The following is a 16,551-nucleotide window of genomic DNA, read 5'->3' on the forward strand; positions in this document are numbered from 1 at the left end:
CAATGGGGACACTGCTGTGCAATGGTCACACTGCTGTGCAATGGTGACACTGCTGTGCAATGGTCACACTGCTGTGCAATGGGACACTGCTGTGCAATGGGGACACTGCTGTGCAATGGGACACTGCTGTGCAATGGTCACACTGCTGCGCAATGGTCACACTGCTGTGCAATGGGGACACTGCTGTGCAATGGGGACACTGCTGTGCAATGGAGACACTGCTGTGCAATGGAGACACTGCTGTGCAATGGGGACACTGCTGTGCAATGGGGACACTGCTGTGCAATGGGACACTGCTGTGCAATGGGGACACTGCTGTGCAATGGGACACTGCTGCGCAATGGTCACACTGCTGTGCAATGGGACACTGCTGTGCAATGGTCACACTGCTGTGCAATGGGGACACTGCTGTGCAGTGGGGACACTGCTGTGCAATGGGGACACTGCTGTGCAATGGGACACTGCTGCGCAATGGTCACACTGCTGTGCAATGGGGACACTGTTGTGCTATGGTCACACTGCTGTGCAATGGGGACACTGTTGTGCAATGGTCACAGTGCTGTGCAATGGTCACACTGCTGTGCAATGGGGACACTGCTGTGCAATGGTCACACTGCTGTGCAATGGGACACTGCTGTGCAATGGTCACACTGCTGTGCAATGGGGACACTGCTGTGCAGTGGGCAAGGACACTTGACTCACTGCTCCTCCAGCTTTGCAATCCCCAGTGCTAAGACTACAGGCATCAACCGCCGTATTCTTTCTGCCTTGTTAAACTTTTAGCTTTTGAGTTTGGATTGTTTTCTTTTCTTTTTTTTTTCACTAAAACACTTTCTAGCAAAACAGAGACTGTCTTTGCATTAACAAAAAGTAGGGAACTTTCCTAAAAATGATATTGGGTGTGGTCTAGAGGAAATCTACAGCTGTAGCATCACCCGGCTTTTCTTCCTTCCTTCCTTCCTTCTTTCCTTCCTTCCTTCCTTCCTTCCTTCCTTCCTTCCTTCCTTCCTTCCTTCCTTCCCTCCCTCCCTCCTTCCTTCTTTTTCTTCCTTTCTTTCCTTTTTTTTTAAAAAAAGATTTATTTATTTACTTATTTATTATGTATACAGTGTTCAGTCTGCACACCAGAAGAGTGCACCAGATGTCAGTATAGATGGTTGTGAGCCACTGTGTGGTGCTGGTGATTGAACTCAGGGACCTCAGTGTTCTTAACCTCCGAGCCATCTCTCTGGCCCCATCATTCTGCTTTCTATGAGATAGTTGTGGACCATGATAGTGGATTTATTGAAGCCCTTTCATCCATTAGGTTGACGTTCTCATCTTCCCACTTACCTCTTGGTGTGTAATTCGGACGCCATTATAAAAAGACATAACAGTATTGGGTCCCACTGCTACCTTGGAAAACAGCCCTTCTCCCGCACTGGAGATGAGAGAGTCCGCAACATAAACCCTAAACAAACAAACAAACAACAAATAAAATCGTGAGGTTTTCAGTGTGATGTGCCACTCTTGATACCAATCACTGAAACCCCATTATGGTTATCCATATGAATATGAGTACCATATGAATCCCAAATGACAGTTTCCAATTATTCAACAAAGAAGGAGACAGGGCGAGAAATTAAACCACACTAAGTTAGCAGCAGTAATGGAAGAAATAACTTTCATCTCTTTAAGAGCTGTATTCAAAATGAACTCCACCCACCTCCTTCAGACTTGCTCTGGCCAATGACAAGCAGGAACTTCTTCATCTTTTTTCCCTCCCAAAACAGGGTTTCTCTGTGTAGCTCTGGCTGTTCTGGAACTCTCTATATAGACCAGGCTAACCTCAAACTCACAGCATCTGCCTCCTGCCTCTGTCTCCCGAGTGTTGGGATTAAAGGTGTGAGCCACCGGCCCTGGTGACAACCACTTAGTGATAACTAGGGACTTCTAATCCTCCTGCTTCCATCTCCTAAGTGCCCAAGTTTATGTGGTGTTGGAGATCAAACCCAGGGTTTTGTGAATGCTAGGCATACATTCTACCAACTGAGTGAGCTACACCCCAGGCCTCAAACAATGTCTTCTCCAGGCCTGGGAAGATGGGGGCTCTTCCACAGGATTTGGGTTTGATTCCCAGCACCCACATGGCATCTCACAACCATTTGTAACATCAGTTCCAGGGATCTTATAGCTGGATCTCATGGGGCATGGCCTCAGTGATGGTTCCTTCCTTTCTGATGACTCTAGCTTGTATCAAGTTGACACACAAACCAGCCAGCACAGTACTCGATGGACCTTTCTGAAAAAGAAACTAATGTTTATAGCTAATGACAAGAGAACATTTCTGATGGAGGAAGGTCATTGGTTAAGTAATAAAGAAACTGCTTGGCCTCATAGGTTAAAACATAGGTGGGAGGAGTAAACAGAACAGAATGCTGGGAAGAAGAGGAAGTGAGGTAAGATGCCTCAGACAGACGCCATAGCTCAGCTCTCAGGGGCACACGCCATGAAGCAAGCTGCGAGGTCAGACATGCTGAATCTTTCCCGGTAAGACTGATGCTACACAGATTATTAGAGATGGGTTGATCGGGATATGAGAATTAGCCTGTAAGGGCTAGAGTTAATGGGCCAAGCAGTGTTTAAAAGAATACAATTTGTGTGTTGTTATTTCAGGTAAAGCTCGCCGGTGGCGGGAGCTGGGTGGCGGAATGCAACCCGCAGCTCCCCACAACACATTTCCCAAAGTTTACTGATACTGTGCTCAAATTTCTCAAAGCCAGAAGACAGAGGAAGACTATTATTTAGTTAAATGCCAAGATGGATTGTTTACACAAAAAGCGACCATGAGCTATAGCCAACAAGCATTTCCCAGCAAAGGGGTTAGAGGTCAGCTAACTCCAGGTCAAATCTGACAGTTCATTTTTGTTGATAAAGTTTTATTGAGATACAGCTGCCTTCCCCAGTTTAAGATGGCATCTGGCTACTGTAGTGCTCAGAGGCGGAGCTGAGTCTGTGCAATAGACAACATGGGGCCTGCAAGCGTCCACATTGTTACTTGGTGTTCTTCCACGGAAAACCCGCTCCTAACACCGCTTTATAAGAGAAGCACTCTTGGCTATGGAATGGAGGGAATAAGAGCTTATGTCCCACCAACAAATCTTTCATTTCTCCATGCACCGTGATAGATGGTCCTGTTAGGAGGTGGGCGCCTGTAATTTTGGCTTATTTTACGGCCTGGAAATATGAATTATTGCTTCCAGTTCTGCTCCTTTCCTGTGACAGAGTGATACATGTCACCCTTTTGCAGGTGACCTCACAATGTGACACTTCGTTTGGTGCAGGTGGGGCATGCATCCCTTCCTGCTGACTTTGTTAGCAGAGCGTGGAGGAGGCCCCTGCTGCCAGGTGTCAGGTGTTAAGAGACACGGTGAGTTTTGCCAGTCTCTTTCAGTTTCCATGGTCTCCCAGAGAAGAATATGTCCTGGGGGGCTGTTGTTCCTTTAGTCAGAGTCTTGGAATGATGAGATGTGAAACAGACCTGAACCCGACTTGAATCCTGGAGCCCAGCCTAGTCCGGCTCAGCTTGGTGAAACCCAAGCGAAAAATGGTTGAACCTAAGCCAACCCACAGAACCAGGAGCATAATACAAAACGCAGACCTCTGTAAACAGCTAAGCGGTTTGAGAGTGTTGTTCTGCAGGATCTCACAACAGACTAGACTGATAGATGGATACAGTTGGTCCTGGTGTTTTGGGGTGAACACAGAAGCCAGTCTACTACCACTGGCCCTGGGCCAGGATCTCTTGTCAAAAAAACCAGAACATTTTCTCCCTGCCTGTGGCACTGTGGGATCAGCGCCGTCCCTTCTACCAGGAAGAGGCAGAAAGTAAACAAGAGGTAAATCACACCCTCAGGGGCTGTCCTTACTCAGCAGAGCAGCCTAGGGTAAGCCACGCCCCGGGGGCTGTCTTTACTTCCTCAGCTGAAGGAAGGAGAATGAAGATAATTTTGCGTATTGAGAATCCAAGGTAGAGGGCAGCCTTCCTCATAGGTTAGGTATGGACAGAGCTGACAGGGAGAGATGCTTTAACACTTGCTATCACTACCTTTGCTTCTATCCTGTCTTCCCTTAGGAATAAGGAAGTTGCTTTATGTTCCAAGGGTCGTACCAGAGGTGTAGGCTAGGCTTGAAAGAGCGTGGATGGCTCCCCTAGAGGACTGCATCATCAAGAACCCCAAGAGGGCCTGGAAGATGGCTCACTGGGCAAAAAAACGCCTGCTTCCAAGCCTGACCTAAGGCTGCACCTTTCCAGAGGGTGGAAGGAAAAGAACTGATTTCTAACACTGTTCTCTGGTTTCTACCTGTATGCTTTCCAAATCCCCCAGCGTCCCCAGAAAGGGTGTGACCGTCTGACTCAACACTTTACTGACAGAGTTCATTCTAGAACCAGACATGAGTCTGCTTGATAGTGTAGAGACCTTCTGTGAACAGCCTCTATATAAGAATATAATTAGTCTTCCTCAGAACGCACACACACTTACTTGGAAGTGTGCCAAGGAGAAGTACTTATTATGGAGAGGCTTGGCTCGAGCAGGAGCCCAGCCTGAGCCGAGAGCCACAGAAGCTTAAGGGTGCCCACCACTGGGGCCTAAACGGCGCGAGGAAAGCCGCAAGGAAAGAGTTACCTCTCGGACTCATAGGGGTCTGGAAGGAGGGCATCACTGGAGATGCAGGAGGAAGTCGATTTATCGAAGTGGTACACGGAACCTGAAAGGCAAAACCAGCACGTCAGGTGAGGTGCAGAGCCGGGCAGGACATGCAACGTAAGTGGGGGAGTTCCAGGCTGAGGCTTTGGGAGGCACCTCTGTGTTTACTTGGATACATCTGTGATCCACTGTGAGAAAGCATTGCCTAAAGTGGTCTCGATGCCTTCAGACTAGGCCCCAGCGTAAGAAACAGACCAGCCTAGACCAGCTAAACCTCGTGGTGTAGCAGACCTGTGGCTGCTGTCTTAAACAGGGACGGACTGAGGAGCCTGCTTTTGTGTGTGTGTGTGAGAGAGAGAGAGAGAAAAACTGACTAACACTCATTAAAGTGGGCCCCCCAGAAAAGAAAGAAACTTCTTTGTAGGGCAATGGTGGTGCACACCTTTAATCCCAGCATGCGGGAGCCGAGGCAGATGGGTCTCTGTGAGTCAGAGGCTAGTCTGATCCATAGTGAGTTCCAGGACAGCCTGGGTTACACAGAGAATCCTGTCTCAAAAAAACCAAATCAAAACAAAAAACCCAAACCACCACCACCACCACCAGAAACTTCTTCAACCTGCCCCAGACTGGACAACTTACTTCCAGATGTCACTTCAAAGTGTGGCCTCCCTTCTTCCGTGGCCGTGAGGGTGGCCAGTTTCCCTTCGATCATCTCTCCATCAATAAACTTTCCGTAGAGCGCAGTCCTCTGATCAGGGTAGACATAGGCTATCTTCTCTCCAGTCATCTCCCCATCTTCGTTGACTTCCCCGACCAGGCTGCCTCCATCCTGGTGGGAGAAACCGAAGCCCAGAGGTGTGATACAGAGTGTCCATCTGTAGGGCGTGAGTTCACAAAGTTTCTTTTCTGCACTCCAGTCCCCTTAAGAACACCAACACTGATAATAACAGTGTAAGAACCTAGAGCTTCTGACAGGAGTCAGAGCTCTTCATGCCTCTGCAGATAACCACATGTAGATACACTTCTGGAATGTTCTATACTCAGGGACACGCATGCCTCCTTTAGAGTAGGAGACTGAAGTGTACTCAGTTACGGATACTCTAGCTTGGTGCGTTATCTAAGAAACAAACACGTTACACTCAGAACAGGCTTGCAAGCATTTAAGGGAGATATAAAACACATATCTATAATATGTTAAGGAAAATCTATTACAGCACAAATCTATTACAGCGTAACTATATTATAAATATATATTACAGCACACGCCTGTTCTCTCAGCACTATGGAGGCAGAGGCAGGGGGATCTCTGTGAGTTTGAGGATGTCCTGATCTATCCAGGACAGCCAGGACACATAAACAGACGCTGTCTCAAAACAAACAAACAAATAAGCAAACAACTTCAGTTAAAATGTACTCCCCCCCACCTTTTTGCAGCACTGGGGTGAACCCAGAGCCCAAGACCTTGTAGGTCTTTACCTCTGAATTAAATCCGTATGCCTTTAAACATACTTAAGAATTAGTTTGGGTTCCTTGGGCAGCTGAGGATAGGGAACCTGAAATGACCCTACCCTAGAGCAATACTGACGAATATCTTGCATATCATCATAGAACCTTCATCTGGTGATGGATGGAGATAGAGACAGAGACCCACACTGGAGCACTGGACTGAGCTCCCAAGGTCCCAATGAGGAGCAGAAGGAGGGAGAATATGAGCAAAGAAGTCGGGACCACGAGGGGGGCACCCACCCACTGAGACAGTGGAGATGATCTATTGGGAGCTCACCAAGGCCAGCTGGACTGTGACTGAAAAAGCATGGGATAAAACTGGACTCTCTGAACATGGCGAACAATGAGGGCTGATGAGACGCAAAGGACAATGGCACGCGGTTTTGATCCTATGTAATGTGCTGGCTTGGTGGGAGCCTAGCCAGTTTGGATGCTCACCTTCCTAGATATGGACGGAGGGGGGAGGACCTAGGACTTACCACAGGGCAGAAAACCCTGACTGCTCTTTGGACTGGAGAGGGAGGGGGAAAGGAGTGGGAGGAGGGGGAGAAGAGTGGGAGGAGGGGGAGAAGGGTGGGAGGAGGGGGAGAAGGGTGGGAGGAGGGGGAGGGAAATGGGAGGCTGGGAGGAGGTGGAAACTTGTTTTTTTTTTTCTCCTTTTCTCAATTAAAAAAATAGAATTAGTTTGGTCTATTTGAGTAAAAATAGAATTGTCTGTATTTTCTAAGGGCTAAACAAAAGACCTTGTCTCTTCCACATCAGTTCTTTCTTCCGTTCTTCATCTATGACTTCCCAGCCTCCCTCCAGGAGAAGGGCCAGCTTTGCTTCATTCCATAGGACTAACGCCAGAGTAATTCTATATCCTGGTAAGGGCCAGGGCCACAGCAGGTAACCAACTACACACACACACACACACACACACACACACACACACACACACACACGTTGTATGTGTGTGTTCCTGTATACGTGCATGTAACTGCATGGGTGAGCATGGGACACGGTGCGTGTGTGGAGGTGGGAGGACAAGTTGCAGAGAAGCCATTTCTCTCCTTCTACCGCGTGGATCCCAAGGGACCTATCATGTTGCTAGGCTCAGTGGCAGGAGCTTTACCCACAAAGCCACCTCGCGGACACTTTTTCAGTTGAACTAGGCTACTGCAGCATTGGTGTTCACTTCGTTTAGGGTGCAAGGGATGGTTCCCTCTCATGGAAATCTTGCCTGCGTAACTCATCCATCTACGTCTTTTTGTAGGCTTGCTAAACAATTTGATAGCATGGCCTCTCGGATAGCTTGGCCGATGTCCTCGGCTCAAGTATCTGGGAATGGCTGCTTGATGCAGGTTAACCCTCCGTGCTGCTTACCGAGACGGGAATAAGCGGTGTGACCTTTACGATTGCATAGCTCACCGCGGTCTAGTCGTTCTTTCGTGGGGAGAGACGATCAGTTAAAGTAAATTTCAGAACTTTTGAAGAAAAACACACAGCATTATTTTTCACAGGCAGAAAGCACAGTAGGGTGACATTTGTAGCTCGTTGTCCTTCTGAAGTTAATTTGTACGAACGTGGTATGAATAGGGACAATCTTTCTGTGCGATCTGCCTTTGGGGTGCCGCTGAAGCAGAGCGCGGTGGAGCACGCGTGCCTCTTACGTGCCATAGCTAACAGACGCCCACATTATGCTTATTTGAAGCCAAAGTCTGTGCTTAGGGCCTCATTTTTTTCCCTCAAAAGTTGAATTTATTTCTTTGGACTGACAGAATAGAAATCCTTTGGTTTTCAAAGGGAGTTATGAGTCTTTTAAATTGAAAAAAAAGAAAGAGAGATGCATTGGAAGTTAAAAATCAAACAAAAGGGCTTACTTAGTGGGACCGCAGGTGACGTCTCTCGGTAGAGAGCTCAGCTAGCACGCACCGCGCCCTGGGTTTGGATCTCGGCACTGCACAATCTGGACGTGGTGGTAGCACCTGTAACCCTAGCACTTAGGAGGCAGAGGCAGGGGGATCAGAGGTTCAGGGTCATCCTCAGATACACAGAGAATCTGAGGCCAGCCTGGGCTACAGAAGCCTGGGCTACAGCCTGGGCTCAAAAACCAAAACATCCACAACAAAATTTTTGTATCTCTAGTTCCTAGAGAGATCCTATAAGTATGCTAGGGAGAATGGTTCTGTCTTCCCTTCTCTTGTTCTCGCCTGTTACAAATACTGCCCAACTACTCTAAGAGTATCGGGTGGAGGCCGCTGCCTCGGTCTGCCCACTGGTACCCCTGTCAGAAGGAGTAGTCTTTGTTGGGTAGGGATTATTAACAAGATAAAGGCTGCTTGGAGTGTCCAGTCTCCCTTTTCACTTACCCTCCCCTGCCTGGGTCCTAGGCACTGCCCTGTCAATCCCAAGAAGGCCCATGTCCCTCAAGAGAAGCCCCCAATGCTTCCACAGCAGAAGGGACCGAGAAGCCTGTTGTGGCTTTGGCTTTGGGTTCACACCATGCCTCCAATCCAAAGTTAATGCAATGAAAACCGGCAATTCAGTCCCTGACACTAATGCCTGTTTCTGTATTGATTCGGACTCCAGAGAGCAGAGGGGTACTATCTTCCTCTTCCACTGTCATTAGATACCACACTTGAAGCAGGTGCCATCGACTATTCTGGAAGCTAGCCATTTCCCAATGTTTCCCTCCCACTCCAGAATCTTCTCTTGGTATAAGACCACAGGATAAAATGTTGCTATAGCGGCTGATGGGTGGTCCACGCTCTAGTGACTGGCCCCCACCCGTGTGCCTGCAGCAGTACTAATTACAAGTACTAAGTACTCAGGGGACTATTAAAAAAAATGAGAAAAGAACATAAAGGTGGGCACTGACATGTTGGGGGCGTCTGGGGGGATTGGGAAGCTGAGTTGGAGGTGCATATGATAGATACGTGTTTATGAAATTGTCAAGAACACAAAAGATCCTCTAAAAACCGTTATTGTACATTTGGGTTTCAAAATTTGGCTCCACCCAGTGAGATGAAGGCAGGAAATGGTCTCAGTGTACCTTCGATCTCATCAGAGGACTTCAGTTGATCCTAGTCAGAAGTGAAATGACAGGGAGTGGGAGTCGCTGGGAATTCCTGTTTCGTCTCTCTCCCATCCTCTGCCTACACGGGGCTCCACTCGTTCTCCTGACAAGTCTCTCTCAAATGTCAGTAGCTCCCCAGCTTCGTGGAGCTCCGCCTGGCCACGCAGGAAGCCCATTCTCAGTGTTAGAACTGTAGGTACCTTGGCACCTGTCTATCTGCTTGTCTGCTTCTACCTAGACAGTCCCCTAATGATGTCTGTGGATCAGAGCCGATCAAGCGGAGACCTAAATGTTTGTGCAAGTCTTAGAGATCAACCACATTCTTCCCTTAGAACGCAGTTTCTTTTTAAAATTCTTTATGTATGTGTGTATGGTGTGTGTGTGTGTGGGGGTGTTGGATCTCTAGAGCCCCCACTGTGGCTGCTGAGATCCAAACTCCAGTCCTCATGGTAAAACAGCAGCAGCTCCTAACTGCTGAGCCATTTCCCCAGCCTCAAACTTCAAGGCTTAAACCCTTCTGTCTCAGGCTCCCCTAGCAGCTGGGACCACAGGTGCATAAACAGTGTCAAGTTCAACGAATTAAAAACACGATTGACTGGCTGGGCACCATTGTGTGTGCTTTTAATCATAGCACTAGGAAGGCAGGGGCCAGGCTGGTCTGCACATTGAGCTCCAGGACAGGCAGAAATATGTAGGAAAACCCTGTCTCAAAAAATAAAACAACAATAACAACAACAACTGTACTTAGATGATGTTGGATATCCTGCTCTGTCAGCCTTATTCCCTTGAGGCGGGGTCTCACTGAACCCGGAGGTGTGCCAGCCCCAGAGATCCTCAGTGAGAGCGTTGGGAGGGCATACATGACCAAGCCAGGCTTTTTACTTGGTTTCTGAGGATTTGAACTCAGGTCCTCATACTTACAGCAAGTGCTCTTATCTGATGAGCCATCTTTTCAGCCACTTAAACAGTTTCTAAAGAATAATAATATGGCTCTTCCTGTCTCTCCTCTGAAGAGGGGGCTGCTGCCTCTATCTCTCTCCCCTTCTCTCTCTCTTCCCCTTCCCTCTCCTCCTTCCCTTCCATAACCCACTAAAAAACTCTATACCCCCCCCCAAAAGGATAATAATGTGGGGGCTGGAGAGACGACTCAGCAGCTAAAAGCATTGGCTGCTCTTCCAGAGGACCTGAGTTTGATTCCCAGCACCCACATGGTGGCTCACAACCATCTAGGGATCTGATGCCCTCTTCTGGCATTAAATCATACATGCAGATAGAACACTCAAATAGGTAAAAGAAGTAAATGAATCTTAAAACAATAAAGTAAAAGTATAAACACTATGTATGCTGTTTTTAAAAAAAGAATAGTAATGTTAGCCAGTGAGATGGCTCAGGAAGGGGGATGGGGCGGGGTAAAGGTGCTGTACAAGCCTGAGCTCAAGCCCTGGAACCTATGTGAAGGTGGGAAAAGAGAACGGATTCTAGAAATTGCCCTCACGTGGCTGCCACACATATGCGTGACACATGCATCCCCACACGCCGTGCACACACAAACAACACATGTAACAACGTGTAAGTGCATTCACTGAGGACCACTTCTCTTGGTTTACATGTAAAAACATGCTTTTTGTGGGACAAAATTTTACTACGTAGCCCAGGCAGACCTCAAACTCTGTCTGTCATTGAGGCTGACCTTGAACTTCTGATCCCCTTGCCTCCATTCCTAAATGCTGGGATTCCAGGCAAGCACGACTCTGTCTAGCCTGCTCTTACTAATAACTCAGAGTAAGCAGAAAGGTATTTTCAGTTAAGCTTCTGGGCGTGATAAAATGGTAAACAAAGTATATCTTACGGTCTGTTTTTCAAAACATGGTTTTCAAACTCATCAACAACAGATGGGATATTTGAAACGCAAACAAAAGTTATTGATTCCAAATCATGGGCTCTGCCGTTTCTGTTTGCTGCAGTTCACTCAGAACCAGCACAGTCACCAAACACTTAGAGGCAAGTTCACTTACATCATCTTAATGTGAGCAGTGCAGTCCAGGACGCATCGCCATAGTGAGAGGGCTGTAAAAACCAAGCTGCCGTGGTGTAGAGACTCCAAAAAGGATTCAGTCTCACGTTTAAAACTAAGCAACAACTGGGCGAGATGGCACATGCCTTTAATATCAGCGCTTGGAGGCAGAGGCAGGAGGATCTCTATGAGTTTGAGGACAACCTGGACTATAGAGTGCATTTGAGGCCAGGCAGATTACACAGTGAAAGCCTGTCTCTCCCCCTATATAAAGTTATTCCCCCCACCTTTTTTTGACACAAGGTCTCTCTGCATACTCCTGGCTGTCCTGGATCTCACTATGTTCTGGGACTAAAGGTGTGTCACCATGCCCAGCTATCCCACTTCTTTCTACATGCCAAAGGAATTAAAAGCAACTTATTTTTTTTTTTTTTACTTTAGAGATGGTACAATAAAGCTAGTTTGTTCCAGTGCTGAATAAACACTCAGGACTACTCAGTATGACTCAGAAGAATAATTAATAGCAACCTCAGGCCTAGTCATCTAAGTCATAGCGGGCAACAGCAGCAGGCAGGTGGGCCTCAGACACTCTCGTCAATAGCGGCTGATCAGTGACTTCACAGCGGATACATTGTACTGTTTATCACAAGGAGTCAAAACATTGTCTTAAAACAAGCTCCTTCCTCTCAGAGCCAACAGGCGCCAGCTTACCGGGTAATGGATCCAGCACACTCCATGTCGAATGTTGTCTTTGTATTGCCCCTTGAAGATGAGCCTCCCGTCGGTGTCATACTCCTGGGCTGGTCCGTTCAGCTCTCCATCCACATATGTGCCTTGGAGAACACCTCCATCCTCATAGGTGTATACACCCTGGCCCTGCAGGGCGTCATCCACGTAATATCCCTCCAGGGTACTGGGAGGCACGGGAGAACAGAAACAGTCAGATTACACAGCACTACAGCTCTCTCTCTCTCTCTGTCTCTCTGTCTCTCTCTCTGTCTCTCTCTGTCTCTCTCTCTCTCTCTCTCTCTCTCTCTCTCTCTCTCTCTCTCTCTCTCTCTCTCCTTTTTTCTTTGCCAAAGGAAAGAGAGAGGAAAAAAGGCCCATGTTGGGCTGAGAACAAGTCTCAGCTGCCCGTGTCTCCACGGCCAGGCAGATGCCCAGCTTACCCTGGGGCACCAGCATTCCCACGGTTACACTCTACCTAACAGTGGGAAATCTGTTTCTCACACAGTTCTTAGATGGCTTGCATACGGAGCTCTCCCATCACGCAAGTGTGGGGTAGCCTGTGCAAATGTCACTAAGATTCCATTCTACAGTAGCAATGGTAACTGGCACCCAATCAACAGACTCTCCTTTGATCCCTCTGGAAGACTGACGAGGCCTTATTTTTGTGTTATACGGTCATGTATCCCTCAGTGACAGGGACAGGCTCTGGAAAATGTGTTATTAGAAGATTCTGTCACTGTATGAACAGCACAAGTACACACACAACTCTAGATGCTGTAGCTGGGTCCATATCTAGGTTACACGCTCATCTTGCAGGGCTTTTGTGGTATATGCCGCTCATGGAGTCGTGCGTGTGACACTCAACTGTACACGTGTGTTCATGTGCGCCATCATGGACATAAAGGATCGGTGGGGTAAAGGAGGGAGATGGCGGGCTCAACCCTGCTTACCCCGTTAGCAGCGTGACAAAGCCCGAGCCCCGCGGCTGGACCAGAAGAAAGCTCACAGCACACTCAAAGTGATTTTACCACCCTTCTACTGCTGTCCTTAGAAAACACATTTGGAAGTTCAGAAATACATTTTCTGTCCAATATCCTTATGCAATGGAAGGAAGTTTACCAAAAATACCACTTGGAATAAACGGAAGGGCAGCTCAAGGCATTTTTAAAATTTTAAACGTGAGCATTAACACTGCAGAGTCAGAGGGTAAAGGCGCTTGCTGCTAAACCTGAGGATCTGAGTTCGATTCCCTGGAAGGAGAGGACCAATAGAGGCAAGCTGTACGCCGATGTCCACACGCAGGCCTCCACCTCCCTACCCATAACATATGTAATTTAAACAAATGTAATTTAAAGATCAAAAAGATAAATACTAGCTATTCAGAAACAAAGACGGTTTAACACCCGGCTTTTAGTCCTAGAGTTCGCTAGTAAGCATTTTAAGGTATGTCGTGAGCATCGTACGGGGCTCTAGCCTGCATGGTGCACAGAATAATCCAGCACAAGAACACTGCCGAGCAAGCACACACTGCTCAAGAGGCTGTGCAGGACAGCACACAGTACTACGGGGTAGGGAGGACAAACACATCCCTTCTACTGGAACAAGCATACACTGTGTACTGGGATAAGTAGGCCAAGCACACACCATGTTCTGAGCTAGGTAAGATAAGCACACACCATGTTCCGGGACAGGGAGAATGCAGAGCGAGGCACAGGGTTTGGGCAACCTGTCCCTGACTCTGTCTACTGACGTCTCATCTTATGATTGAGAACGATTTGTAATTATTAAAACGAAACGCACAGCCTGAACTGTGACGGCGTCTCGTTTCGTTGTAATTACACTATCTGTGGCCTCCCAAGGAGATAAATAGTTCTCCTTCCCGTTTATTTGCGTTATCAATGACAAATAGGCTTATTAAATTCATGAATGGAGTAAAGTATACTTTCACATAGCTTTTGCATAAATAATCGAAACTCTAGTTTTGATTATTCTAGTGAAGCTGAATCAATGAGATTCGACTGTCATTAGATTCACACAATTAACAAAGAGTCGGCTTGGAGAAGGAGCGCTAATCAACGGGCCGGCTGCTGTGTGCAGCGGTTCAGCCATCTATCTCTTCATTTCTGGGAGGGGTTGTCAGGTCAGGTACAAGATGGGGCCAGAAGGTGGTGGTGCATGCCTTTAATCCCAGAACTTGGGAGGTGGAGGCAGAGGTGGAGGCAGAAACAGAGAGAGAGGCTGAGAGAGAAGCAGAGCGGCAAAGAGGCAGAGGCAGGCAGATCTCTGTGAGTTTGAGATCAGCGTGGTCTATGAAGTGAGTTTCAGGACAGCCAAAGCTATACAGAGAAACCCTGCTTTGAACTCCCAACCCTGGAAAAAGACACAAGGTGTTCAGGGAAGCCTGGATTTTAGACAGGTTATATAAACTTCAGCGGGTTCATATCTCAGATAGTGAATATAAGATATAAATATAAAAACACGCTTTGTCGTTGTTGTCTGAGGTTTTAATTTAACCAGTGTGCTAAATGTTTTCATTTGCTAGTCCTGCCAACCTGTTTGACTTCAGATTGTCAGTAGCGTTCAGAACGTTCCTGTGTATATTTGGGTGTTGTTCCAACAGACATACCTGCCAATACCGCTCAGATTCATGATCAAATCTAAAAGTCGCAGGTGTCTCAGACAAGTTAAAAACAACAGCACAGACTTGCAAATGTTTTTGTGAGTGTAATTAGTTCATGCATGCCAGGGCTTGTACACGGAGGTGGGAGGGACCAAACTTTGGGGATCAGTTTTTCCTTCCACTGCTGAGCTCAGATCGTCAGGCAGATGCTTCTACCCCTGAGTCATCTTTCTGTTTGGTTTTGGTTTTTCCCCATACAGGGCTTCTTTGTATAGCCCTGACTGTCCTGAAACTCACTATATAGACTAGCCTGGCCTCCAGCTCACAGAGCTCCGCCTGCCTGAGTGCTGGGACTAAGGGAGAGGCCTCTATACCCAGCTCCACTGAGTCATCTTGTTTTGATCTCAGTCCCAACAGTGTCCAATGGTTTGTCCTTGCCTCTTGGCCTGGGAGCGTATTCTCACTTCCCTCTCAAGGGAGACAGTCGTTTTCCTCTGCACAGCTGGCTTACTGTGCACAGCGAGCGCAGTTTCTGAAGGCGGGATAGCAAGGGGCACTACAGCTAGCCTAAGTTCCAGACCCCGGAAAGCTACCTTTTCAGGGATGTAAGAAAGCTCTTTCTCTTTCTGCAGTAATTTATGAGCGACCCGTTGAATGGAAGAAGGAAGGGACAGATACCTTTTACATTAAAAATAAAAACCAATGTGTTCATTGTAACAAACCAAACGAACTTAAGTATCACTAAGCTACAGAAAGTATAGAGTTTCACTATTCTTATCCCAAAGTATTTGTTTGACTTTTTTATGTAAACATCACACATTTCCATTCTCCCTCCCCATCGTCTTTCTTTTCCTTGTCCTCCCCCCTCTCTTGGTCACAGGGTCTCACTGTGTTGTCCAGACTAGCTTCAAGCTCAGGACCCCACTGTTCTTCTTCCTTGGTGTTGGGTTTCAAGCTTAGAGCACTATGCTCAGCTCCGTATTTCACTGCTGTTTGTTTCGAGACAAGGCCTCCTGTACTCAGGCTGGCCTTGAACTCAACATGTAGCTAAGGATGACTGTGAACTCTTGCTCCTCCTGCCTCTACCTCCCAAGTGCTGGAATTATAGACATAGGCCCCCACTAATGGCGCCTGCCGTTTCAACTTTCTTTCTCTCTTTTTCTGTGTGTCAGAAGAGGGTGTCAGGTCTCTTGGACCTGGGGTTACAGGTGGTTATGAGCCATCTAACGTGGGTGTTCTGAAAAAGCAGCAAGTGTTTAACCAGGAGGCCATTTCTCTAGGCCCAGTTTTAATGTTCTTAATCCATGTTTCCTTTTAACCTGCTGACAGACTTCTCAGGATGATGCTGGGAAACGACCACAATGGGCACTGGATTGTTTGTTTTTTCTGGCAATGGTATCTGGAGCAAACAGCTGGGAAACTTAGGAGAAACGAAAACATCAGCCTAACGACATTTCTTACTCCTAACGTATACAGGCCTTTTAATTTTTTCAACATTTTATTTTTATTTTTTGTTTTTTTTGAGACAGGGTTTCTCTATGTAGCTTTGGTGTCCTGGAACTAGCTCTTGTAGACCAGGCTGCTCTCGAACTCACAGAGATCCGCCTGCCGCTGCTTCCCGAGTGCTAGGATTAAAGGCGTGCGCCACCACGGCCAGGCCAAGCCTTTTTATTTTACGAGGTGCTAAGTTTCCAAAAACAATTAAACTAGGAAGTAGAACTTAAAATAGAGGAGAAATCAAGCAGTTGAGCACCCCAACTGACACACCTGCATTTTATTTAAACATTACCGTATTTTCATTTGGAAGTCGCCTCTATAGTGTCTGGATACACCAAAGTATTTGGGAAGTTTAGCTTTTCTTCATAGTTTGGAGACTGAGGAGTTTCTGCCCTAACCGTTGTTCCTTTTCTCTAACAGGTGTGCCCAACCTGTAGCT

At 47.2% G+C, this 16,551-nt stretch overlaps 1 protein-coding gene across 1 annotated transcript in view; it reads right to left on the reverse strand.

Annotated features, from left to right (window-relative positions):
* Positions 1-16,551, reverse strand: part of Setd7 (SET domain containing 7, histone lysine methyltransferase) — a 47,190-nt gene that overhangs the window by 14,832 nt on the left and 15,807 nt on the right. Inside the window, exons 3-6 of the mRNA XM_075950841.1 lie at positions 11,978-12,179; positions 5,328-5,517; positions 4,668-4,749; positions 1,333-1,450 (exon numbers count right to left, since the gene is read on the reverse strand). Coding sequence (XP_075806956.1) covers positions 1,333-1,450; positions 4,668-4,749; positions 5,328-5,517; positions 11,978-12,179 — 592 coding nt within the window. The remainder of the gene's footprint in view (positions 1-1,332; positions 1,451-4,667; positions 4,750-5,327; positions 5,518-11,977; positions 12,180-16,551) is intronic.

This window comes from Microtus pennsylvanicus, chromosome 16 (assembly GCF_037038515.1).
Source record: "Microtus pennsylvanicus isolate mMicPen1 chromosome 16, mMicPen1.hap1, whole genome shotgun sequence".
Classification (NCBI taxonomy): domain Eukaryota; kingdom Metazoa; phylum Chordata; class Mammalia; order Rodentia; family Cricetidae; genus Microtus; species Microtus pennsylvanicus.